Below are 26,801 nucleotides of genomic sequence, written 5' to 3' on the forward strand. Positions count from 1 at the left end.
TGAAGTCTTACTCTTAAAAGCAGAAGGGACACAGTCTGTGATCTACTGTGGGTGGTGGTGGTGCTTTTTCATAGAAGGTACATCAGTGTCATAATGATGGAAGTGTGATGTCTCAGTTATAGCTGCGTGGTCTGTTTTGCAAGTGCAGAAGCTCTGCCATGCTTACAGCTGATAAAAAAGAGATCTTTGGCCTGACTCATGACTCGGGCAATATACCCTGTTCTCAACAAAGCTTATTATCTTGGACTTACTGGAACTCTAACTTGGACTTGGTTAACCTAGAGCCTGCCAGAGTGCATTTGCATCAAATCTGGAATAAGATGTGTATTACTAAGAGGAGTAATATCTTCAGGCAGGCAGGAAAAATATGGAATCCCTTGACCCCTGTAGTATTCAGTAATAAATAATCCTATAGCAAAATAGGTTACTTTTGTTTGGTATTAGTTATTTTTAAATTAAAAGAATGTTGCTAAAAAAACAATGTTTTCATTTGCAGATGTGATTACTACAGAGTGGACTGGCAGGAGTATTGGTACATGGGCCCCAAATGTAATCACCTTTGGAACACTCTAGATTTCATTTTAGTAGTTACTCTTCCTGCAATAGCACTGGTTATCATAGCTGTTGTAATATTCTACTGTGTCTACCACTGCAAAAGCAAAAAGGCTGGGTAAGTTACTCTGGATGCAGTTAAAAGGGGTTTTTTAACCAAATTGGAAGTAAAGCAGAATAAAAAATAAATATGGTATTCTGATTAATTCTTAACCGCTGGACATTTAAATCAACATCTGGCATCCTCTGCCAAAATACTCAATTTAAAATCAAAGCATCTTAGCAGAGCGTTTAACAGTTCTTCAGCATTTTACCACTGCATACAGAACTTCACTTTGTGTCATTGCTTCTTTTCTTCAAGGCTAACCAGGCAAGCTTTAAAATTGATAAATATGTCTACAACTTTAACTCAAGACTACCAAATCTGTCTTGCTGATTTATCTGCTATTAATGGTTGCCTTTATTTCCACAAGTGTTTTGGATGTTGTTGCTTCCATGGAAACTTCTATAGCCTTCAGCCTGGAGAAGAGAAGGCTGCGTGGAGACCTCAGAGCAGCCTTCCAGTATCTGAAGGGGGCCTATAAGGATGCTGGGGAGGGACTCTTCATCAGGGACTGTAGTGACAGGACAAGGGGTAACGGGGTTCAAACTTAAACAGGAGAAGTTTAGATTGGATATAAGAAAGAAATTCTTTACTGTGAGGCTGGTGAGGCACTGGAATGGGTTGCCCAGGGAAGTTGTGAATGCTTCATCCCTGGCAGTGTTCAAGGCCAGGTTGGACAGAGCCTTGGGTGACATGGTTTAGTGTGGGGTGTCCCTGCCCATGGCAGGGGGGTTGGAACTGGATGATCTTAAGGTCCTTTCCAACCCTAACTATTCTATGATTCTATGAAACAAGATAAAACCAAGACTAATAAACATTGATGAGAGTCTTGGTGTTTAAACACAATTCCTCCCATTCTTGGGTCCCAGGCATTAGAAATTTGAGCTGCTTTTTGATTTCATCACTGTATCTTTTTTTCCCCCACCAACACCTGTCCCAGGTATATAGACAACATGCTCTTATTTCTCCTTTCATTGAGCCCCTTTGGTGTGTGTCACTGGTACTTCCTCTGTTATAGAAAATTCTAGTAAGACATAGCTCTCACATAGCCGTTGCCACAGCACATCTAAGCCTATGATGTGGCTGTTGAACCAACCAGCAGCACAGAATGATTTTTCAAGACCCTCAAAACTGTCACTCATGCTCTAAATTCTCCTTGTTGCTCTAACCAGGAACCAGATGAATTCTGCATACCGTGAAGAACACCAGAACCGTGCATTTACTCCTGAAATGGCTGGTAACCTGGGCCACGTTTACCAGCAGTCACCAAGGGTAAGTGATGTTGACGTGTGGGGATATGACATGTTCCTAATTCCAGCAGAAGGCAGGCAGGATTTTGTGAGGCAACAGAATGGGTTACAAATAACAAAAAAGGTCATCTGGTAAAATTAAAGGTAATCTGAGTGTCCTTTTCCTACTGGGAGTGATGCTTTCCAGTGATGCTTTGGAGGCTGGGGGGATCAGTGGACATGATCAGAAGGATATGACTGTACTAAATGTACTGTTTGTCATCTCTCAGCTGCATGAACTGTGAATGACAGCATGTAACTACTTGTAGTACATAAGCCCTTGCAGAGTTCAAGCTGTATTTATTTGTTTAAAATTCATTGCCTACAACTGAGTTCATTTTGGGGCTAGAATGTTTGGCCATTATTTTTTTCTAGAAAGGAGAAATTTCCTACATCAAATCTGAACTGAATTCCCTGCATCCCCTCTGTAGCAGAATGGTTCACTGGGACCTTTGCAACATTCCTGTGAGACAGAGTAGACAGTTGTCTTTTACAAGGTTGCAAAAGTAGTCTAGGACCGAGCTGGGACTTGAATGTTGGTGCCCACAGACCAGGTTGTGAAAGCGGCCACCTTTATGGCCAGGCTCAGGTGCTGCCATGCCAGCCTTTTCCATTAGGTGACATGTGCTTTATATAGAGATCATTGCTTGAACTAGTAGATATCAGAAGAGGGGTAAATGCATTTCAAAAACAGTACAGGAAATATGAAATACAAAGCAGCATGAAAGGGAATGAATTTGTGTCTGTGTTCTTTTCCTCATTCGGGACTTTAGTGGTTATTCCACATATGAAGGAATGAATAGCATTTGAGAAGAAAACATTTTAGGCTGGCTGAGAAAAGAAAGAAAATAATCTAGTCTGATACATCATTTCCTGTTAAATATATTTGTAAAGTATTAATATCTTGGATATGCAGTGGGGAAAAATGGCACATGAGCCTCCTTCACCAGGAGATGGTGCTGTTTAATTCTTAAAGGGCTGTAGTAAGTCCTCCTTTCTCCTGCTCCAAACTGCAAGCTGCAGTCCGTGGGATGTTTCTGCCTCATCTCCTGGCTGGATGTGGTGGTCATGAAAACGTGGGCTTGTAGAAAACCCTTGATAATTCTCTGAGCTTTTGCTGTCGTGCCAGTCAGGCAGCAGTGTCTGAGAGAGGCAAGAGAGGAAACCAGAATCTGCATCTGAAAGCATCAGGTCCTGCAGATGAACTCCCCTGAACTGCTGCTCTCTAGAAGGTACCTTGGTTATAAAAACTACTTCAGGTCATTATGTTTTTAAACAAAGCCACCTTTAGCAAATGAACATCACTTACTAGTTTTATGAACCACATGGAACACTTACTTAGTTTGTTTCTTCATGGTGTTTTCCTTCTTTCCCCAGCAATATGTTTGGTAAGACAGCAGCCAGTCTGCAAGCTACAATATTCAGTTGATCTTAGTTGTATTTAGTTTAATTTTTGACTCAGTTTTGCATAAATCAGAGAAATTCACTGTTATTTGTGGAGTAGCAGCACCTTTCTGAAATGTGTAATCATAAAAGACTCAACAAAGCATCCAGGCCTTGCTAAAACCCTTAATTACCTGATTTATTTAATTGTGCAGACACTTACTTATTGGGCTGAATGTTTCTGTTATAGCTTAGAGGTATGTTTTCTGTATTATCCAAGTATGTAAGGGCTTTTCTTCTGCTGAGTCTTTTAGATAAACTGAATTTATACATTTCAGAATGTCTCTAACAAGCATTATAATTTGTAGCTGATAAATGGGTTTATACAGCTTTTTTATACCAAAGGCAACTGCTGACATACCCAGTGAGCTGTTCTGTGACTTGCTGTCATTTTGCTCTGTGTAACCACCTGATCCCCTACATACAGGATGTCTATGTTGAAGGAATTCCAAAACCCGTACTGAGAAGACAAGATTTTGATGATGTCCTAAGCCTGAATCAATCAGAGAATTGCAGGTATGCTGATGGTTTGCTGTCTTTTTGCTCATTTTCACTTACACTCTTGTTTGGAGACTTAAGAATTACTTCATACCTTTGCCAGTGGCACAACTGACAAAGATCCAATAAATAGTGAAGCTGTTGATGCATCATTAATGTAACTTTTGTGGCTTGAGGCTTTGATAGAAGTTGTTTTTCTGAATTTTTCCTTTATTCTCCTGGACCTTGCATAATTCCAATGGCATCGCTGCAGGAATTCTGGGGCTATTATTTTGTACATCATTACTAAACGTGAACTACCACACGGGCACCAGATTTATCAACTTGCTGTCTAAGACTTAGTCTGTTTCCCCAGTGAAAAAAGTGTGTTTATCTTGTTCCTGAAGCTAAATCCTGAAACACAGATTTATCCAAAGGCTCACATGGCTTTCCTCTCATTATTACAAATGGATTCATTTTCATTACTTTTTAGAAACACAAGTGTCCTTCGTTGTGCTGCTTTAAATTCACTTTCACCTGTGTTTGCAGAATGAGGGTTTGACAGTAAAATGAACTTTAAAGGCAGAACTTTTACATGTCTTCATGTAATGCATGCATGCAGAAGTGAGCTTTGTTATTTTTATATTTCAGTTGAAACTAACCCTTCATGTAATCTGCAGTATATTATTCCATGTTTTAATAACCTTTATCTCTTTTGCACAGCCCCATGCATCTTCAGCCATTAAGGAGACCAGATGTAGCAACAGACTATTTCTCTAACCAGTGACATCAATCGGAGAGATTTGCCTATCCAAGTGCTGATTTGCCTTATGCAGATTATGCAGCGGGGAGACAGTATCAAGTATGTATTAATAACATAGCTATTTATATATTTATATCATCTTCTGTCTTGGTACTGAGTATGAGTTATCATAATCCAAATTGGTAGTATCTATGTCACTAAGGAAAGATGTGAGCTAATCAAAAGCCTAAACCCCATCTTTTACTATATGGCTGTTTTCTATAGGAATATTTAATACCCACTAATTCCATTCAAGACTGGATCAGTTCTGCAATGCTTCAATCATTTTCTGAGTCATTTACACTTAGATACTACACCTCCTGTCAAAAGGGTTTTCACCAGAGAGCCCCCTAAGAACAGCCACTGCAGTCAATATAGAGATATCCCTGCAGCACTGGCAGAGGAATTACTAGAATTCTATGCTCTGACTCTAAATCCTGAACAATGATACAACCAAATTTCCACTGCGGCATGAAAAAGATGACTTAATAGTTCTGTCAGGTACTTTCTTTGTAGGAAGCATCTTTCCTTTGAGACTCTGAGGCTTCTGTTCGCCTCCCTCCAACACTTCATAATTCAAACTTACTACAGCTTCACAGGAAGTTGCTACTGTGTGTTTTACATACAAATAGTGTGACACACAGAGAAATTATTTATTCCAGAACTTCTGAAATCATTTCTATAACCAAGTGATCTACCAGGCTTTTTTAACCCCCTAACAATTGAATGATTTATAAACAGATGTGCTTACTGTAAGAAAGACCTTCCTTTGTCTAAAACACTCAGCCTTACCAAAATTGCTAAATGTGTTAGTCAGCTACCAACATCTGCCTGGCCCAGCTCTTGATAGATCACTGTTCCATCATTACAGTTGGTTTAAGCCTTTGGGTTATTTCTCTACAGAAGCTATCAATAATTGGTATAAATTATCAGTAAAAAAACAGGCATTTTTCTTCCTAATGGAGTGCAAAAAAAGACAAAATGGGTCAAGTTTATTGCAAAAACGCATTAACATTTTACAAAAAGAAACCCCATGGTTCAGAAAGCCATGTTCAAACTGCAGAAAAGTATTAGAAGGGTGGGGGCTTCGTAAGTGAGAGAACAGTTCAATCCAAAGGGGTTACGATATGCTTTGACTGTCTTTAATGAAGGTGAGAATATTACCGGTATATTTTATTGTACAAGTAAATCTGTTGCAGCCATGCATTGTATCAGAGCCTGCAACCTAATTTACCCACCTGAGGGATGTTCTTTCCCTTTCCCTTCCTTAGTTTGTGTGCAGTCTTAATACGTTCAGTTATTTGCATGAATATCATCTCCCAAAGCTCTTAGTGAGTACGCATTCAGAAGCAGCACAATATTGAGATACTAATAAAAGAAACATACAGATCTAGTTAGATTAGACACACATTATTTTAATAGCAAGCAGACTGGAGAGCCTATGTCATGCTACTGATTTAATTCTAATCTCTTCACAGAAATACTAAGCACCAGTGCTTCTTATAGCTGAAATGTTGTGGAATGCTGCATGATCAATGGACAATCCAAATGCTGAAAGATCAGTAAGACCCCGTGGGCTGGGACATAGAGGAAATAACCATAACTATTAGAAAGCACTAAAAGTTATTGCAAAGAAAAGGCATGGAAGATAATTGGCATCTGCTTTGTTTACTGTGTAATTGTTGACAACTTTTTGTGCATACCTGATTTTACAGGTTACACAACTGCTTCTAGGTGTTGCTTAACTTGTTGCACATCTACTGGGACACGAGGTTCTTCTGTTACTAACCGTATGTCCTGTGCCTAAATGATGATAAGTACCTATCACAAAAAGCTGCCCTTACTCAGAAGAAACTCGTGAGAATTCTTCTCAAATTACAGCATGAGAAATGACAAATAGACGTTAATCATCATTCTTCCTTGTTTGCTTCCCAGGATGGTTAATCCATATCAGAAGGAAAGGGGTTGTGTGTGTTCATATTTCTCGGGAAGGCTTGTCAAAGGCAGCTTTTGCCAGGTACAGTTTTTGCTTCTTGGTGTCCATTTGGCTCACCTGTTTATTTGTGATGTTTGTTCCACTCTGTGTCATGATCTCCCCTCTGCATGCTGGTGAGCTGTGGTTCCAAATGAATGCTCCTCGTAGGACCATGAATTTCTCTTAACTGTAATTATGAAGGTTGTATCATATGCAGAGCCTATGCACATACCAGTTGTACCCTGACTGACAGTGATTTGGTTTTCCCCTTAAAGAGCCAGTGTTTAACAAAAGAAAACAACAAATCACATACAGTTTTGACCTGTGTAGCAAGATCTTTATTCTTGTTACGCTAATCACCTGCAGAATTAGGTAGAAGGTAAGGCTCTCTTCTCGGGCACAGCCATGGAGTTTCACTGACACTGGCAGTACTGTACAAATGTGACGGAAGTACTGACTAATGTAGCAACCTCAGCTTCTAAGCCCATTCACTTGTCCCTTGATTCTTCTTCACTTTGTCTTCCTTTGTCATCTTGTTGATCCTAACAGAAATGGTTTGCCTTAAAAAATGCAGTGGCTTTGTCTGTAACCTTTTTTGTAACTAATGCCAATAAGTGAAGCTATGGAACAGTGATACCTTAAACACTAACAAACAAATTAAAGATACTGAAGTCCTGGATATACATTACCCATTTTCCAAAGAGTCTCAAGCACATTATTTTAACATTTCTATTAAATGGTTTTTTCCTTAGGTAATATGTGAAACTATCAGACAAAATCAGGATCTAAGGTTTTAGAAAGGTGAAAATATTGGCATTACAATTTGACTTTCCACCACTCCTTTGAAAAGGAACAGGAGAAAGAGATAAGGCAACCCTGGCAAATATACAAATAACCTGGCAGGAGAAGCTACCTGGAAGGCAGGCCCTTATGCTGTTTCAGCTTACAGAGAATGAGGCTTTCCTTACCAGTCAAATAAAGCTTGCTGGTTTCTTTTATTCCCTCCTTAAAATCCTTTGCTGAAGAGCCCTGAAAGCTTTCTCAAGAAAGAAAATGAAAATGTAAATAGTTATTTTATGATATTTTGATGGGAAGAGCAAGCTAAGAGTAAATCTCTGTGTAAATTTGAGAGCAGTGTCTATAAGGGCCTGGGCCTTTGCAAGTTTCTCAGCTGTTGTGTGTTCTTAGGTAGTGCCAAACTGCCAACTACTAGCTTTGGTTTTAAAAAATACTATTTACAATAGTAATTCAGTGCTTGGTGTCACCTGAGCCCTGTCTAAGGAAGAGCTTTGGCCCAGAGAACTGGAACAGCTTCTAACAAACAAGCTTGTCAGAAAGAAAACTATGGTTTTAAAAAAGGAAAACAAGTTCAGCTGCATCCATATTTAAAAAATTCAGCCTCGAGATGGTAATCTGGAGTCTCAATTTAGAAATTGTTCCATTAAATCCTTCATTTTGGGATGGGATGGTAATGTACTTTCCTCGGCAAGATAGCAATGATACAAACAAAAAAACCCAGCCAAAATATTACTAGAGGGTTGTAAAGTGACTGCTACTATTGTATTGGCTGATGCTAATAAAGCATTTTCGTGGTATTTAAATACACAGAGGAGAATTGAGAGGAAAAAACTTGAGATATTGATAGAGGCAAGAGTTACAGATAAGTTTAGGATTTTGACTGTATACCAAATTGTGGCTTTCTGCCTCTGTCCTTTTATTAAACATGAGTGGACCCCTTCTTCTATGGCTGTGAAGGAAAGAACAGCTCATCTGTTTAATAAGGAAAGCAAAACAGATTAATCTTTGAGTCATCCTAAGTAAATCAGTTGCAACCGTTAATGCTCAGTGTTTCTAAGTCACATGCAATACACTGATGAATTGCAGCTACCTCTGTATTTCATAGGAGAATGAGCCTTCATTCCCTAACACTAGACCAAATACTGCTTGCAAGGACATTAGTAAAGCGTAAGTTTTGATAAGTCATACGATCTTGAAAAATCATATGATTCTATGAGAAGTCTGTCTTGGACAGAGGAAGGGTGTAATGAGAGACATCAGCTACTCTTCAGTCTGAATAAGGAATGCGCATAGTCTTGCTGAGGTAGCCATAAATGAGGGGAAGACCCCACTGAAGTAAAAGCATAGCACCATGTTCCATAAGAAAAGAGGTTTCAGAGCACTGGTGTTTCCCTCCTCTGTGTGCAGTCAAACTCCTGGACTTTACACTTGACTGTTGTAGGATTCTGGCTGTCTTGATTCACCCATCAACCACACACAAACAGGTTTATGAACTGATCCTTCTTCACATCAGGGATGACTAGTCTTAGGTAACAAAGGCTGTTACTGCATTTTTGTTACTACAAGTTCTTCATGCACACTTGGCAGCGGCTGACCCGTGTTCGCAGCTGTCCTGCTTTCAGAGTTTCTGAGGGAGGAGCACTGACAAACTGCTGCGACTGTTCAACCGTCGTCAGCCAGAAGCTGTATTTGTTTGCAAAGTAATGGCATGTTCCCCGCGCTCCGTTGCATTCAATGAAGGGAGTAGCACGGAAATCCTCCAGGCAAGAGCCAGGGGAGACGAGGGACTGGCCTCCACCTTCTGCACCAGCCGCGGTATGCTGAAAGGAAGATGGTGATTTAGAGGAGTGTGAAGGAACAGAGTGGGAGGTAAAGAGGGAAGTCCTCCAGTTGCATGGTTCAAAGGAATAAAGCAAGCACCCACAGCTGTACCTGGGCTGTGTGTATCTGTTCTGAGTCAGGGATAGAGGTAAATCATCACAAAATCCCAGACTGGTTTGAGCTGGAAGGGACCTTAAAGCTCATCCAGTTCCAACCCCTGCCACAAGCAGGGACACCTTCCACTGGAGCAGCTTGCTCCAAGCCCCGTTCAACCTGGCCTTGAACACTGCCAGGGATGGGGCAGCCACAGCTTCTCTGGGCACCCTGTGCCAGCGCCTCAGCACCCTCACAGGGAAGAAGCAAAGGAATGTACATGTACTGAGTATACAAAGGAAAACCAGCTTTTCCCTTGCAAGATGGGAAAATTTTGAGACAATAATGCTGACTTCATCGTTTTCTACCACTCTTACAGTAATGAGCTTCTAGGAGAGTGCAATGGAAAATGTTCTACTTTTTCTACTAAGAGAGGGGATTAAGACAATGCAGTAGCTTAATTAGCATTTCCATATTTAAAGGTTTGAAGAACAAAGAGTATTTGTGACAATACAGTACTACTATGTCAATGGTACTACTGAGCTTGAGAAGCACAGGTGAGGCAGCCAGGTGAATGAGAACAAACCTGGAAAGCCTACAGCAGGCCAGCTGATAAAGACATGTATGAGGTGAGGAAGTTACAGGGCTCTAGTTCTCTGTAAGCAACTCACAGAATACGGTCTCAGTCACCTAATCAAAGAGGAGATCTAGAAGTGTTTAAAGCTGCCTTTACCTTAGCAATAGTATCCTTACCATAAGGAAGGAGTATCCTATCCATAGGCTGCGCCAACCAAGGGGGCACTGTGGGATGGTGATGTCCTGGCTGTGCACAGCCACGGCCTGGGACGGTGCCTCACACACCGAGCAGCGGCTGATGTACTGCGGGATCTGGCCACTGTCCACCGGCATCATGGGGATGGGAGCAGTGGTGGAGAGCCAGTAGGACTTGTCATTGCGGCTGGCGTAGTAGCACACTTCGTTGATGTTGCAGTAAATAAAAGGCATGGTGCTGAAGCGAGGCAAGCATGAGCCAGCAAAACCTGGAAAGTGGGAGAAGTCACACTGAGCATCTGCCAGTGCTCCAAGCTTGTACATCGCAGAGGAGCGGTGGAGGATGGCACAAGTGATGCTACTCCCAATAGAGACTGCTCATTTGAAACAGGGTTTTGCCCTACATTGTTCACGCCTGAGAGAAGTCTGCCAACTCACCAAGATCCTGGTTGTGTGACTTTTCCTGCCCCTCCACATACAATAAGCTGTAGCCATCCCAGAGCTTATTCATTCCTGTGGGACAAGGTGGGATTTGGTCTGACTGACTGTGCTTCACTAGTGTGTATCCAACACCCACGCTCCGTCCAGGCATTCCTGGCAAACCAAGCAAGCCCGGCTTTCCAGCAACACCTAGAAGACAGAAAAGGAGTCACTATTACTGATGCGCAGTGTGAACATCAGCTGGGTCCGTACCCAGTTTTGGCATTATCCCAGACCGACATGTACACAATGACAGCAGCGAGGACTCCCAGATTTGATGGTTGTTATATAAATAACCAGACTTTGCACTTCCAAAAGCAGCCATTTCACAGTAGCACCTGCCTGTTTCCTACCTCGTTTCATTTCACTTCTTTGCCCCAAAACTCTGGTGCCACTGTATTAGCACATACTTCACAGTACAATAATCCTCAGGATCTCTAAGTACCAACCAAAACCTAATAAATTCCTTTTTGCTACAGTGCTCTTCATGGCGATATTCCTTTGACACAGAAAAGTCAAAAGTTTTACAAGTCTGTGGCAGAATCCAACCCTTCTGTCTGTCCCTGTGCCTTCCCTCTGCTATGCACCCCTCACAGCAGTGTTCACTGTTAATGCCAGATTTAGCCTTTAGATCTTCAAGGTCCACATCTACAAAACATTAAACCCAAAAGATGCTCAGAATTGTACCCAGGGAAACACCAGCAGTGACGTGACAACATCTTCCTCACTGAAGATTAAATTGACTTCATTGCAGATACAAGGCACAAGGTCATGTGCATCCCCTGGTCTTCCTAAGGTAACTGCGTGCTGGGGAGAGTCTCTGCAGAACCAGGAGCCAACAGAACTCTGCTGATTGCATCCCTCTGATCTGTGCTCCCATAGCATAAAGTTACCTTCAAATCCCTGTGGTCCTGGGGCACCTGAAGGTCCTGGATCCCCAGTTGTGCCAGGTGATCCAGGTAAACCATCACGTCCTTTCAAACCAGATCTTCCTGGCAAACCTTTTGCACCTGAAATCAAATACAATTATTACTGCCATTGTTTCCTCAATACTAATGACTTCAGCAATCATATTCCAGAAAATATGATGTATAATTAAAGCCATTGGCTTGATCTAAATGAACCCATCTCTTCACCTTTCCCAATATTTGATGATGAGTATCTGACTGACCAATCTTTAAAAAGTCTCAGGGCAGTGAAGGTGCTCAAAATATAAAGGCTTAGAATTTAGTGATATCTAATAGGAGGTGCCTGCCTATGGACGCTCAGAATCCATTCAGGGCTGTCCTGACCCCAAACCAGAAAGCTCTGGCATGGGTTGAACGAACCAACAGTAAGTGTTCAGGAAGTTACAAGTTAAAATATAACAAAACGGTATAGAGGCAGAAGGGAATTGCACAGAACCAGATACTGAGCGTGTGATCAGTAATGGGGAAAGTTAATATTAGTATAAGGAAACATGACTGGAAAACAGATGGGTGAACATTTGCACAACTTCTGTACAGATTGGGCATTAAAAATAGTATAAATCATTTCCCAACAAACCTCTCTTTTCACTGCTCTGCAGCATCTGTTACCCGATTGCCTGCCCAGTATTACTAAAGGCTCACTCAGCATTTACTCCCTCTACCAACATTTAAATTCCCTCGGTGGCAGAGCTGAGAAAGGAATCGTGGGCCCAGGAGAGCCACCGGGTGCAGGAGCCAGCCCAACTTGCTTTGCCAAACAGCCACAGTGGTGCGGGCTGAAGCTCCCAGCACTTCTCAAGCTATAGCATTTAAGTGGCAGTTCCAACAACTCTCAGTGGTGAATCCTTTTCATGACCACTCCACCTGCTAGTACCAAAGCTGGCGTCACATCAGCTGTGGCACAGGCTGCTGCAGCCAATGCTAGAAACCTAATTAAAAACACTATAAAAGTGCAGGAATGGAATTTATCAAGTACATTCTAATAATAGTAAAACATGCTATTTGTATGCATTTTGCTGGAATTACTGCCTTTAGTAGAAAAACCTGCAAAGCTTTCTAAATCATTTGAGAAAGTGGTGATGTTCTTCCAGAAGGCCAGCATTTCAGTGGTCTGAGTGTACTTCTTACCCTGTTTTCCAGCTGGGCCCTGGAATCCAGGATCTCCATCAAAGCCAGGAACACCATCAATTCCTGGCAGACCAGGTAAGCCTGCAGGGGCTGTGACTTCCTCTGGCTGAGGGGTGATACCTGGAGCCCCTTGTCGGCCAGGGAGACCTGCACATGGTGCAAATGACAGTGTAAGTACCCCACACGGAAGATTCAGGTTTGATGATAACACTGACACAAAGGAGCAGTGTGTTCACCTGGGACTGCCTTAGTACATCAGCACTGGGTATCTTTGTAAGAAGTGGCATGTCGAGCTCTTTCTGATTGATTTCAGTCTCTAATAAGCTAAGTCCCCCAGGTAAGCCCATGAAGGGAGCTCTGAAATCTTCCCCAGCCCAAGCCATGTGCAATAAAGTACAACTTCAAATCCCCAGCACTCACCTCGACGGCCCATTTCACCTTTCAGCCCAGGGTAACCAGGATCCCCCACAGGCCCATCTTTACCTGGCATCCCCATAAGGCCAGGCTCACCTCTTACACCTGCAAAGAAACACAGCTAAAGAACCCAGGGACTAAGCAGCGGGTCCTGATCCTGACCAGAGCTGGGGCACTGAGAAACACGCTGGTGGCAGCAATGGCAGCAGCATTTCAGCTCTGAGATGGAGAGAGACCATGACCCTAGGGAATTCTGTGCCCATTCCGATGTCCAGGATGGCTGCAGAGCCTCAACACAAGAATTCCCACTGCTACATAACCACACTTCACTGAAGTATTCTTCCCCTTCCTTGGGTAACCAGGGAAAGCTGAGGAGTAGACATCATTTCTACTTGTAATCCATCTCTATGCACAGCACAGAGAGATGGGGATCTGCCAGCCCACAAGGACAGCATGCAGTTCTTCACCTTGCAATAGTGAAGAACCTGGCTTTTGAGGTGTGTGGTTTCTTTGAAACCTTGCTGCTAGAGTTTGTTTGCAGCTGTCCTCTCCTCGTCTATGGCAGAGACCAGAGAGAAAGCAAGCTGCTCCCAGCCTTAGCCCAGAACAATCCTCTTAGCCTCTTGTGGAGACATAAATCCACCACCCTATGCCTCTGAGCATTACATGATAGGTGGTATGGAACAGCATCGCATCTTTGCCTGGACAGCATATGCAGGTGAACAAAGAGAAGAGGGAAAAAAACATTAGGAACACACTGAAGAGCAGCTGGAGCTGCCCTCACTCTGCTGCTTTTGGAGGCAGTAGGTAAAACCTGCACGGGCTGAAAGGGAAGACTTAACAAGCTCAGCAGTGCTGTCACACTAACCACGGGACAGCCATTCACACCATCAAGGTGACAGCTCCCAGACCATACCCAGATCCTTCCAGGGCAGGATTACCTTTGAGTCCAGATGCCCCAGGGAGTCCAATTGGGCCAGGGGGTCCCACGTCACCCTTACTGCCTCGCAAGCCAGGAACACCAGGGAAACCTGGGTTGCCCGTGTCACCTTGGTCAGAAGCTGGTCCAGGGGGCCCTCGTGGTCCTGGAGGACCTGGAAGGCCTAGAGACAGCAAAGGTTATTAGCACAATTACGCCTGGGGCAAAGTGAATGCTGGTGCCATCCCCAGTGTGTGTCTGTAGAGGACAGTCATTGCTTGGGTGTCTGTATTTCCAGAGGTGTCCTCCCAAAGGAAAAGAACCAGACCCCAGCACCTACACCCACTTAGGTCTCAAACTTTTAAGCCCTTTTAACAACAGTTATTCAGCAAGTGCCTCTTAAGGAGCAATGAAGCTTTGCTACTTCCCAGCTCAGACAGGACACTTCTAAACTTCATACAGAGCCGCTGGTTACAGCTGTGGAAGCCACAGTCCAAAATGGAGCTGGCGTCCAAATTCAGACATACAATGCTGGACCAAAGTCCCTACCTTAATGCCCAAATCAGTACCCAATAGGTGAAATGAACATGGACCAGGGAGCTTTAATAACAGGCTAAATTACATCAAGATTCAGTGCGAGGAATTTAAAACAGATCTCTCTCAATCCCTAATCTAAACCCCAGGGTTTTAAAGTGACAGTACCCATCCAAGTCATTTCCCCTCAGAGCTCTTCAAATGAAGTACATAAAGGAACAGAAACTCTCTCAGTCCGCCCTGCTCAAGAAGCCTCTCTTCATACCTGAGCTCCCATCAGTTCCTGGATGGCCAGCATCCCCAGGTCTGCCACGTATATCAGAAGGAATAGAAGCTCCAGGTGTTCCTGGCAAGCCAGGCAGTCCCACAGGACCAGGGGGACCTAGAATAAGAAATGCAAAGTGAGAGCATACCCAGAGCTCTTCAGTGATCTTCACAGATATGGACTGAAGTAGAGGCTGAATAGCATTTACACTGAGGAGAACAGAGACATCTCACTGCATGAGGGGGAATAGCGCACATTCTGCTGTTCAGGAGAGATACAGACACTGTAAGAACGGTATAACCAACTGCCTCTCAGATACATAGCCACATCACAGGTTTAACATTTACCTGTCAAACTCCTAACCACCTCTGTGGCTTCAGGAGTTCTCCTTGGTAATTCTGTTGACCATGCAACACATTAACCTGAGCTGCAATACTGCTAGGCTTCCAGAACATCAGCATTTACCCATGTCTCCTGATGAGCCTTTTGGTCCAGGGAATCCTGCAGGTCCTCTGCCCAAACCTGGAGAACCTTCTTCACCCTTTGGACCTGGGAGACCTGCAGGGCCTTTCAGTCCAGCTTCACTCAGACCTAATTAAACATGGTTAGCAAAGGTAAGAGATCCTATTCAAATTGCCTTGTAGCAGCTAAATTACTACAGAAACTGAGTTGCAATAAAGCAATTTGCCTTTTATTACTCTTTCTGCTGTTTTCAGTAGAGCAACAGAAAAAGACTTGATGCCTCAGGTTGTGCAGTGAACTTGAAACAATCTGCAAGATGCTGAGAGAAGATACTGCCCTGCTAAAATCAAACATCCATTCAGAAGGGAAGAGTTCTATGATTTCATCCCATCAACTTTCCAGCAGTGACCCAGTCCTTCAGGAATTCAAGGAGAACCATCACCAGAAAAACCTCTCCAACCCCACAGGCTGCATCCGATTCTCACTGGCATTAAAGACTTTGTTCACGCACATTTCTGTATCCTGGTGGTTTTTCTCATGTTATGATTAAATCCAGAACTGGGTGAAATAGGGGAATTTCGTAGAGAAAAAACTGCTCTTCTGATGGACCAGTGTATGCATTTCCCCAGCTATGACATTACTACACATTGCCTTTACCTGGTGTTCCAGGAGATCCTTTTGTGCCTGGCAAGCCATTCAGACCATTTAAACCTGGAAATCCATGAAACCCTGAAGAGACATTGGGGAAGACAAAAGTGAGCAAATAAGCAAATAATAGAGCTGGGTAGAAATGCGTAAGATGTTCTGTGGAGACTAGAACATATATGAGAAAGCTGACACACAGGGGAAGGGAAACACTATGTAAAGTGTTCCTTCACACAGGCTCCCTTCATGGAAACTCTTCCCACTGCTCCCGTTGGTTTTACCCTCAGCAAACACCCATCAGTGATCCAAATCACGTGAGAGCCTCCCCCTTTCCAACCACTTCTCTGCTCATTTCGAGCAGCTGGTGCCTGCACTAACATTGCCAAGAAAGGAGCTGGTTTCCCACGCACAGCTGGCCCACACATCAGAGCGCTGCCTGCCTGCCTGCTCATACACTTGGCCAAAACCCTAGTTTTCTGACCCAATTTCTCCCCTCCGTTTGCAGGCTCCAGATATACCCTTAGGTCCTGCTGTTCCACGAGCTCCAGGGAATCCAACAGACCCTGGCTGCCCTGGAGGTCCTGGTGGCCCAGGGATTCCTCTCGGCCCAGCACTTCCAGGGATTCCTAAAACCAAGAAGAAAAATGCTTCTGTATTACACATGCAGGCTGGAACAGCTCTTAGCTCCCTCTTAGAGCTTCTGTTCCTGCACTTAACTCGCAAGATGGGTGAATAAACTACTATTTAGATAAAGCAGAACTAGGTCCAAATCTCTCCTCACTACCACTACTAGCAGAGCACTGACCAAACTGATAGCTTTCTCTTAATCATAGCAATGACGTTCTCCACCATCCACCAAGTGACACACTGGTTCATGTACTGAACCACTAAGCCATTGCTTTTCAAACAAAACATTCAATGACTTTCCCTGTTTTCCCAGCTTTAATCTTGATAACAATTTGAGAATCTACCTGTCACACCATGACTCAAAGACACTTGTAGCCATCCATCTGGGTGAGTTTGGGAGGGAATGAACAGAAGTGTTGTAACGAAGATTTTAGAGCAGCCATGCCCACAAGCTGCTACTGCTTGTATCTAACAGGTCTTCCCTGTTTGTTAAAGGAATTCCTTTAGGTTTCGATTGTGCAGGATTTACCACGTTTGACCCACAGGATCATTCACAACTGGATAAGGTGACACCTTACACTAGTGTCAAAGGTAATTCTCATCATCTTGGCAACCTTCTTGTTTAAGCCTCAGCTAAGACAGACCAACCAGGGCTAAGGAAACAAGGTGGTGTTGTTCCACCATCATACCCCGAACTGCAGAACTTAGATGCCAAGTCCCGTACCTGCTGGTCCTTCTTGGCCAAGATCTCCTGGGCCACCTTTGGGTCCATTCACCCCAGTATTTCCTGGGTAGCCTGGTTCACCCTTGGGTCCTTCTCTCCCCCTCTCTCCTGAAAGGATAAAAACATACAGCATGGTAGAGCACAAGTCAAACTGGTGGAAGGTGTGAAGAGAATGAGAAACACATTCTGCTGAGGCTGCAGCACTTGTGTCTGCCCAGCCATGGTCTGGGCCCTGGACTGGACTCTTGGATGCCAAATACCAGTGTATGCTCACAAGTTCCATCTGAAGAAGTGAAGTGGGACCCAGCGCTGGAACTGGGCTGTTCTCAGACGTATTCATCATAACCTAGATACGTACCCCTCCTGGATTCCAGACTCCTTAAATCTCGCTTCCAGGAGAGCATTAAAGTATTTGGATACATAGATTACAAAAATACCCAAATTGGGCAATGCTAAATCCTGTTTAAACTCTAGAATTTTTTATTCTTGAAGTAAGCAGTCAAGGGCTACTTCACCTGGGAACCCCGGGTCCCCTCGCTCTCCTTTCACTCCAGCAATGCCAGGAATGCCAACAGTCTCTCCTTGGTCACCTGGAAGAGAAAGACCACAACTGACCCTGGGAAGCAGTTTTCAGGGCTGCTCAATAGCTTTGTTTACGAAAATAAACCTTGCCCATGCTTCAGATCCATGGAGCAATAACAGTAAGTGATGTACCTGAATTTGAAAATGCTCATAAACAGCAGAGGATGCAAATTCACTCATGCAAATGCTTGATAAGACAAACACTTAAGGGTAATTCCACAACACCCCATCTTTTACACTTTTGAGACACAAGGAGATGAGAAGGGTGCCCCTAATACTGCCCAACACACTTCACACAGTGCAGTGGCCAAGCTTTCAAAGGACCATAAAGTATTTAGGCTTGGGACTGGTCTCATCTGAATGAAGCCCCTTACAAGGGGACATGAACTTCAGAGTCAGCCACTGAGAGCCATTTTTAGAACACTACTCATTCATTTCAGTCATGAATATTAGGACTGTGTGTACAGAATGACCACGTACACTATGAAGGATTTCTTACCCTTCGGGCCAGGGAGGCCAATAGGTCCTGGGAATCCAAGTGCTCCTGTGATACCATCTGAACCCTAAAAAAAAACCCAACCAAAATTAGCCCTTGCTTTTTATTCTTGCTGTTCCGAGGTTGGGTTGTGTGGGATAACAGGCTGCAAAGCTGGAAGAAACAAGGAGGTCCAAATTGTCCTTCAACAGGATGAGCCAAACAGAAACAATCTGGAAGTTTTGTAAGGAAAAGCCCTGCCAGCTTCTGCTGCTTTGCTACAGAAGTACCAGTTAGAACACAGGATTCTCCTGAGACCACTTGGAGAAGATGAAGATACTTAAGAAGGTATTTACCCTTTCTCCTGGCATTCCTGGAAATCCAGTGATACCATGTGTACCCTTCTGTCCTGGCAGCCCAAGCTGTCCAGGTGGACCAGGGAAGCCCAGGTCACCATGAAGACCTCTCTCTTTGCTTGCTGACCCAATTGGACCAGGGAGACCAGGCTGTCCACGGCTTCCTGGGATTCCTTTATCACCTGGTTTATACAAAAGAGTGTCACTTCATTTCATTACTTAAATTTCATTTCATTATACAGACATTTCAGCATATTTGGGCCAACTGACCTGTTACGCAAAGTTCCCCTTAAAGCGGGGGAAGGATGGAATTAGCTCTGCAGAACAGAGCTTCAAAGAAAAAGTGTTTTCTCAAAATTCAGAACTGCCATAGGCAAATCTTGCTAGAAAGTGAATGGCAGAACAGAAAACAGTGCTACTGCAGGCACTGTCAACAGCCAGACCACACTCCAATGAGAACAACCAGTTACTGAACAACAGATACTGGCAAATAACTACAACATGAAATACCTCTAGGCCCAGGGAATCCTCCAAGTCCAGCTAATCCAGGATCTCCTTTGTCTCCTTTGAATTGCAGTGCCTGTTCTGGAGGCCCAAGGACAGGAAGACCAGGTGGACCTACATCACCTCTGTCACCTGAAGCAACAAGTGAGGAAATCTCCTTGCAAAATAATCCAACATAGACAGGGTACAACACTAGAATCTGGCGGACAAAACCAGAACTTCTGTATCTCCAGACGTGAATTCATCAGTAAGTGCTCAGCATCTTGGCCACCAGGCCAAAGTATTCCACAAGGAAGAAAAGAACACAGTATCTAGAAGAAAACATCAAACACGCAGACAGCTCGGAAGGAGGCGGAAGGGCCTCCTAAGTCCCTCTGCGCACAGCCACCTGCTTCTCACCTTTTTGACCTTGAAGTCCTACAGTTCCAGGGCTCCCTTTTCCTCCTGCTGTGCCAGGAGTTCCTTTAAACCCATTCACGCCAGGGACACCAGGCAGGCCTGGCATGCCAGGGAAACCAAGCAGGCCAGAGGACCCTTTCTCACCTGCATAGGGAAGTTGGGAGATGGAAAGGGAAAATTAGTTCTTCTGGTACACTGCACACCCACATGGCTGGTAGGTGAAGGCAGCATGGGGCTGGCCAACCACCCACCGCTGGGTGGCAAAACTTCATGGCACAAGCACATAACAGCCACTTCTCTTACAGGTCTCCAACTAATGGTACTTTCGACCTGCGCTTTCTCAGTTCACCTTCAAGAGCCTGGTCCTGCTTCCACTGGAGACCAAAACCCAATCAATTTCCAAGCAACATGCAGTTACATGGCCCTATTGCTCCCCTCCTCAAACAACTCCGAATTCTCCAAGTAGCCAACTATTGCATTGGTGCTTAATGACCATGCAGATTGTAAAGTTTTACTTCCCATTTGCTTTGTGCCTTCATGCTCTCCCTTCTATAAATTTTGTTCAGTGCTTGTCAATTCTTCAAATTTCTTGTTTTTCTACCTTGATTTACACAATGCTTTTTACACAAGGGCCTGAGGCCTTTAAGATAGATCTCCTTATGACCATGATTCGATAATTAGAATCACAGAACCATAGAATAGTTAGGTTCATAAAAGACCCTAAGATCATCCAGTTCCAACCCCCCTGCCATGGGCAGGGACACCTCACACTAAACCATGGCACCCAAGGCCTCATCCAACCTAGCCTTGAACACCGCCAAGGATGGAGCATTCACAACCTCCCTGAGCAACCCATTCCAGATGGCACAACGAAGCTCGACAGCTGTGGAAAGGCACATACATACAGGAGTAAAAAAAAAGCTATCATTTGTAATCCATAACTCAGCAGCAAAACAAATACCTTCCAACACTAGTTGGGAATTCTCTTCTGACAAGTTAGGCCTAAAATCAGTATTAACAAGGTTATTTTTTCCATGGGCCCAGTAATCCCAGACTATCTCCCTAGTGGAACACATACCTTTTGGCCCAGAGAAACCTGGACGCCCATCTTGACCAAAAGGCCCAGGTGGCCCTAAGAATCCTCTTTCCCCAGGAGATCCTGGAGCACCATCAAGACCTGGGAAGCCTTTCATACCAGCAGGGCCTTGTGGACCTACATCCCCCATCAAGCCTTTGATTCCAGGAAGCCCTGAATCAATACAAGGAAGAACTCAGTAGATTATATCAGACAAGCAGGAGGACAATATGCGGACAGCTTCTCAAACTCTTTAAACACAGCACTGTTTTAATGACAAATGGACCTTATGGCACATGCAGCCTACTAGAAGGCATAAAGCTTAGAATTGCAAAAGCATTAGTCATCTAATAATAAAATACCTAGGAAAAGGGTTACTGCCTACATCACTACACAACTGGCAAGAGTGAAACCCCTTATGGTGTGTCCATTTTTGTGTCCTTTACCAGGCCCTAAACTGTAGCTCACCAGTCTTACCTTTATCATCAAGGCTGCCCAACCAGAATGGGGAGCATCATTAATGCCAGCTTCTGCTACCTGCCCCATCCTCTGGGTGAGATCAGTTGGAGAGGCTTGTTTTAACAAGTTTCTTTTCCACCTTGGTAGTTAAAATGTAGTTCTCAAGAACAAATTGCTCACTAAGGGAACAAGCCTCTGGTTTTGCTGTCACAAAACCAACACTGTACACAGTGGTTTGACCCTAAGTGTTTCAGAATGTTTCTAGCTGAAGCTTTGTAATGGTTTCTCATTTTAAAGAACGGCTCAAACCATTGAAAACAGAATGCTCAGATCCAAAAGGAGGAAGAGAAGGAAAAATCAGGTGTCTTCTGAAAAATGGCATTCACAGCAGTAGCACCCAATATGCGAGCTTTGCTATACTCAGGGCTTAAATGCTTAAAGCTACAACCAAGCAGAAGATGAAATGGCTGCTTCATTGAAGACAAAACACACACAATTAAAATCTGTACACATTAAAGATTTCCTTATAGGCTTCAGGCTTTGTTACTGTCTGAGCATTCTCACTACAATGGTTCTTTGCCTGCTGGCTTGATTAGCAATAATAAGGGGTATCACCTATAGTCAATGCAATTCTTGTAGCATTTAAAAGCTAGGTTGTTAGTCCATGAGCTTTTATGCTACACTGCATTTTCTCACCTTGACAGCCTATGTGAAGAACCCACAACCAAACAGTGTGACATCAGAAATGGAGAGTTGATGATAAATGGAATAGAAACATGGTGAACGAAAAAACGGACAAAATATGTAAACAGAAAGAACAAGGGTACAAAAGAAATTAATGATTCAGAGAGACAACAGCTGCAAAAAAAACTTCATCATTTAGAGTTTACCATCCTAGCAATGGGAGGGTTTAAAAGCAGCTGAAGGAATGTCCTATATGGCATACACTTGAAAAATGTAAAACAATGGAGAGGCAAAAGGAAGGTCAGTATCTAAATAATCTTTCAACCTCTATGATTTTCATCTCATATGACATATGACTGCTTTCATTCCTTTGCTGTCACTGGAGCACTGTGCTCCAGCACTGTCACTCTGCATGTCCGAACAGATGAGTTATGTCACAGATCATTATCTACTAATTCCCAGGTCCCTCTTTGCTTGGTTCTCAAGTCTCGCCTATATTGTCATTGTGAAACACTTCAGTCAGTGCAGCTTGAGCAATGCCGCTGAACTCAAGTGGTGGGGTTTTCTCCCCCTTAAAATGAAGGGAAATAGATTTCTCTTCTGCCTCAGCAAAGAGAGAGGAGACAAGTGCTTGTTCTGAGGAAGCCAACAACTTTTCAATCTATCAGAAGTCACATTTCAAGCAACCTCATACATTAGATATGAATCATCAAGAAAATGGGAAATAAGAATTAGTCAGTGATACAGCAGCCAGCATGTGAAAGCAGAGATGTTCAAAACATGAAGACATTTCAGATGCTTTCTCCTGTCTTTCTGCTGTACTCCTTACAGCCCTGGGGCAACTTTTCTAGGCAGGAGCTGTCCAGCAGTCAGAGGCAAAAGGCTCTAGTTCTGCCCTCTATTACCCCTGAAGCTCACTCCTAGCACATACCAAATCTCTTCCGCACTTCCTCAACATTACAGCATTCATCTTAGCTACTTATCTTCATTTGAGGACATTACGTACCTGGTGCTCCTGTAAGGCCAACTGACCCCAAGGGTCCTGGTTTTCCCTTAATGCCAAAAGGACCTCCAGGACCAGGAGGTCCCCGCAATCCAGGGACACCCGAATATCCTGGATTACCCTGTTCTCCTTTAATACCCAGGAGGCCTGGTCTGCCATCTAACCCTGGGAACAGAGAGGTGGGAGGTTACAGAACAAATAAAATTCACACTTTTTGTTAAAAAGTGAGTTTCAATAAAAGCGTTTAAGTTACATTAGATTCAAAGAGAAAACTAGCAAATTGCCACCTGTGAGCAGCTTAGAGGACAGCTAACACAGTATCTTAAAGAGAGGTAGGAAAGAGGAAAGCTTTCTGAAAGGGAAACAGCTTGATATTCCCACACAGAAGCAGTATTCAGTGCTTACCTTTTGGTCCTGGAAATCCAGGATCACCTGCAAGCCCTTTATCACCTGGGAGTCCGGGTCGGCCACGCTCTCCCAGGGCCCCACTGTCAGCACCAAACACATCTCCAGGAGCTCCTTTTGTCCCAGCTAAGCCTGAAGCACCCATTTTCCCAGGGAAACCATCTGTTCCATCCAGCCCTGGAAGTCCTTGTGGGCCTTGCTCTCCTCGAGGCCCAGGGAAGCCTTAAAGAGAAAACCAGAAAACGTCACTCAGCAGAAGCGCGGAAGATCTGCTTCCAATTGCATCTCTAACAACAAAATCAACATCTTAAACATTTATGTGCAAGACAAACTTGTTTGGAAAGTTGCAGAATGTTTCGGTACCAAATTAGAAACAATAATTGGTGACAGAAAGTGATGAAACTGTTGAAAACAGCTTTACAGGCTTGGTTTCACTACATGGCAGATTGGGCAACAAAGGACAAAAAGGAGGAAGGTGGCCATTTCAGGCTATGGACAGGCAGTATCTCACTACCACTATCAGCCACAAAAGCTGCAAAGATGTTATATTCATCACAGCTTTCTAACTCTGTTCTCTGCGCCAGACAACTTCTGGCTCTGTGCAGCAGAAGACACTGGCAGCCTTGGTACAAGTAGGACTGGAAAGTGCTCTCACTGTACCGGGCAGACACTAAACTGCACTGCTGTGTGGATGTGCCACGCTGCTCAGGGGTTATGCCATGAAATCAGCAGCCTCGTTAAGATGCTATCTCCCCTTGATAAACTGAAAGGATAAGAGATTCCTTCAGCCATATCCAGAGAAACCTGATGGATACACAGCAACCTGGCTTTAGGATGCTTCCCTCACCACCTCAGCTTCTTGCTCTTTATTTATACAACCATCAGAACTTCCCACAGCTAAAATGAGCCAAAACACTGTGTGCAGTGTGCCTTTACCAGAGTACCACATGGCTTAAACAAGGTTACATTAAACTTGTAGTTAACCTGAACTACAACATAGAACATGACTATGGTCCCTGAAGAAACAAACTGTGCTGCCTGTCCTCTTTTCTTCCAGCAGCAATGTAACACTATAGGCAGGTAAGGATCTTGAATATTACTTTTGGTTTTTTCCAAGCTGCAACCATTTGCTTGCAGAGATTGGATTTGGAAGGAGCACAGTGGAGCTCTCAGTGGAGCATTATGAATGTACCAGGCAGAAGAGTGGCCTGGAGCTCTTTTGATAAGAATATTGTACACATTAATCAGGCAATCAAAAGAACTCCAATAACTTCCCTCTTACCAGGTTCCCCTTGCAAGCCTACTATTCCTGGAGACCCTGGTTGTCCTTTTGACCCATGTAATCCAGGTTGGCCGGGAATGCCGGGAAAGCCTTTGATGCCTTTGGGACCTAAGGGTAAAAATATATTAATAAATAATCTTAATGAACAAACAGTGGAAGACAAATGCACAGCACAAGAAAACAGGGTCAAATCTTTTCTGCAAAGCTAGTGCTGAAAACACTTGCTAGATACACAATTTAAGCTAAATAAAATGTCTCAAAGCTAGGGCAGTTTCATCAGCTACATAAACAGAGAAGGAGAGGGTTTGTGTTCAGGGGCTACTTGAAAGGGAAAGAATGGTGCAGTCATTATGATCCTCCATGGGATTTAAGACTAGTCTGAACAACAACAACAGAAAAGAATACGGTTGTGCCAGTTAACTTTCTGGAATAACCATCACTCAGAGGAGATTAATTAGCAGGCATTTTCTTCCTTGAGGAATAAGTGCTTCCTGGTAGTCAGCCAGTGCCTTACAATCAGCTTGTCTCCCTACCTGGCAATCCTGGAAAGCCGGGAGTCCCTGGGGGCCCATATGCTCCAGGAACAATGCAGGGCAAGGTGATACCTGAAACAAAGGAACACTGACGTTACACACAGCCCCTTTCAGAGAGACTGTTGGAAGAGGAACATTAAGAGTCCAGATGTTTTTTACAGGACATATCAGAAGTGGCTGTGAGTGAACTTACATCAAACAGTGCTCACATCTCAAACAGACATTTGGAACCTGGTGAATCTCATCCCTACTACTTACTGGCTTACTGCATGACCACTGAAAGGTAGCAGCTACTGCTGTGGCCTACTTACAGCATGATATCCATGGCTCCTACTCAGCAACTGGTCCTCCCTATGGTAGGGGCTGGGACTCAGAGAGCTTAGGACTTTCACAGTCAGTGGGAGCTGAGGTTGACTGCAAACACCATGCTAGAGTGTGACATTCTAAAATGAATGGCACATGCAAGGTAAAATACATATCTAGGGAATATTGATGGGTGTTTAAAAAACCTGTCACCCAAGAAGTTTAGGCCAGAGAGATGCACGCATGGAGGCTGGAATAGCAAGGGGGTTCATTACAACTGTACTCAAACTGCTTCTTCCACAGTGTGTCAGATTAAGAAATAGCTACAAGGCTTAAAAGTTTATTAGCAGCAAACAAGACTCAGCAACTGCAGACTTCCACCTCTCTGTACTAGCAATCCCTCTTCAGCAGAGTGGAATTTATGTGGCATTATTAGAGTTGCCAGCACGTCAGATTTACCTGAGATCTCAAACGCTTCCAACACTCTTCCTTGCAGGTCACCAACAATTTCAAGTCACATTCCCAGAGTCACAGAAATGATTATCACAAAACCTGATTTGAGACTCTGAATCACGAAATGCTTCCAGTTATTTTAAGAGAAGTCTGTGTGAGAACTAGAGAATTAGCTCCTATGCTGTAACAGCTGACTTAGCCTTAAATGCTCATACACATTCTAAAACTGAATCTAAAGGACTTTAAAAGCTATTTAAATAGATTACATACAAAAGATGACTATGAAAGCACATCTGGGGAATAGAGGTGAGGTTTTTCATTACTCTGAGCACTTTTATATGCACAGAGAAGCAGCTGCCTAACTGCACTGCTGCCCAATATTTGCTAATTCACATCTGGCATTAACCACAAGGCTGATTAGGGATGAGATAATCATGTATCACAGACACACTGTTTCCCATTTCCTTGTAACTCTCTTTGCAGGATCCTTCTATTCAAGCCCCATTTCCAGACTGATAAGCAAAATCTATTCATCGAGCACTGCAAATAGTGACTGCTTTCAGCCCTGAAGAGGTCATCTGGTCTAAACCAGGCAACACTGGAAGCATTTCTTCCAGCACAGCAGCACAAGTTCAACATTTTTGTTCAGAAAAGATTAATGTTTTCAGTTGATTAACAAATTTTATTCAAGAAAGACCCTGAGTCAAACTATTTCCTGGCTAAATCCAATCCTATCAGTGCACTAGGTTCCACTGTCCATGCTGCTGACAAAGATGTTTATCAGCGCCAGTCCCAATATCAACCCCTGAGGAACACCACCTGTCGTTGCTCTGCGCTTGGACATCAAGCCATTGACTGCAACTCCAGTCCAGCCAATCCTTATGCACTGAGTGGTCCATCCACCAACAACATGTATCTCCAATTAGAGACAACGGATTACTCGAGCAACAGATATTTCATGTGAGGATAACTGAAATGCAAATATGGCTGTTTCCTTG

At 43.7% G+C, this 26,801-nt stretch overlaps 2 protein-coding genes across 18 annotated transcripts in view; one reads left to right on the top strand and one right to left on the bottom strand.

Moving 5' to 3' along the window:
• The window catches only part of APOOL (apolipoprotein O like), a 38,594-nt gene extending 22,844 nt beyond the window's left edge, over positions 1-15,750 (top strand). For 13 of the 17 annotated variants that reach the window (XR_013957528.1, XR_013957529.1, XR_013957530.1 and 10 more), the window contains 5 exons: positions 497-670; positions 1,828-1,927; positions 3,815-3,903; positions 4,588-4,726; positions 6,145-7,558. The gene's annotated coding sequence lies outside the window, so the exon portion shown is untranslated. Of the gene's footprint in view, positions 1-496; positions 671-1,827; positions 1,928-3,077; positions 3,177-3,814; positions 3,904-4,587; positions 4,727-6,144; positions 7,581-11,358; positions 11,401-11,486; positions 11,564-12,712; positions 12,776-15,274; positions 15,447-15,548 lie in introns of those variants that run through there. The other 4 variants (XR_013957525.1, XR_013957526.1, XR_013957527.1 and 1 more) reach the window with 4 other exon arrangements.
• The window catches only part of COL4A6 (collagen type IV alpha 6 chain), a 41,355-nt gene continuing 23,504 nt past the window's right edge, over positions 8,951-26,801 (bottom strand). The window contains exons 20-41 of the mRNA XM_080624703.1: positions 25,048-25,119; positions 24,515-24,622; positions 23,233-23,454; positions 22,831-22,992; positions 20,685-20,855; positions 19,607-19,750; positions 19,214-19,339; positions 18,704-18,885; positions 18,372-18,435; positions 17,806-17,880; positions 17,291-17,398; positions 16,458-16,565; positions 15,952-16,023; positions 15,298-15,423; positions 14,833-14,949; positions 14,056-14,217; positions 13,121-13,219; positions 12,701-12,847; positions 11,498-11,614; positions 10,563-10,754; positions 10,107-10,393; positions 8,951-9,259 (exon numbers count right to left, since the gene is read on the bottom strand). Coding sequence (XP_080480829.1) covers positions 8,999-9,259; positions 10,107-10,393; positions 10,563-10,754; positions 11,498-11,614; positions 12,701-12,847; positions 13,121-13,219; positions 14,056-14,217; positions 14,833-14,949; positions 15,298-15,423; positions 15,952-16,023; positions 16,458-16,565; positions 17,291-17,398; positions 17,806-17,880; positions 18,372-18,435; positions 18,704-18,885; positions 19,214-19,339; positions 19,607-19,750; positions 20,685-20,855; positions 22,831-22,992; positions 23,233-23,454; positions 24,515-24,622; positions 25,048-25,119 — 3,122 coding nt within the window. The 3' untranslated portion in view covers positions 8,951-8,998. The remainder of the gene's footprint in view (positions 9,260-10,106; positions 10,394-10,562; positions 10,755-11,497; positions 11,615-12,700; positions 12,848-13,120; positions 13,220-14,055; positions 14,218-14,832; positions 14,950-15,297; positions 15,424-15,951; positions 16,024-16,457; positions 16,566-17,290; positions 17,399-17,805; positions 17,881-18,371; positions 18,436-18,703; positions 18,886-19,213; positions 19,340-19,606; positions 19,751-20,684; positions 20,856-22,830; positions 22,993-23,232; positions 23,455-24,514; positions 24,623-25,047; positions 25,120-26,801) is intronic.

The sequence above is a fragment of the Psittacula echo genome (genome assembly GCF_963264785.1).
Source record: "Psittacula echo genome assembly, chromosome: 8".
Classification (NCBI taxonomy): domain Eukaryota; kingdom Metazoa; phylum Chordata; class Aves; order Psittaciformes; family Psittacidae; genus Psittacula; species Psittacula echo.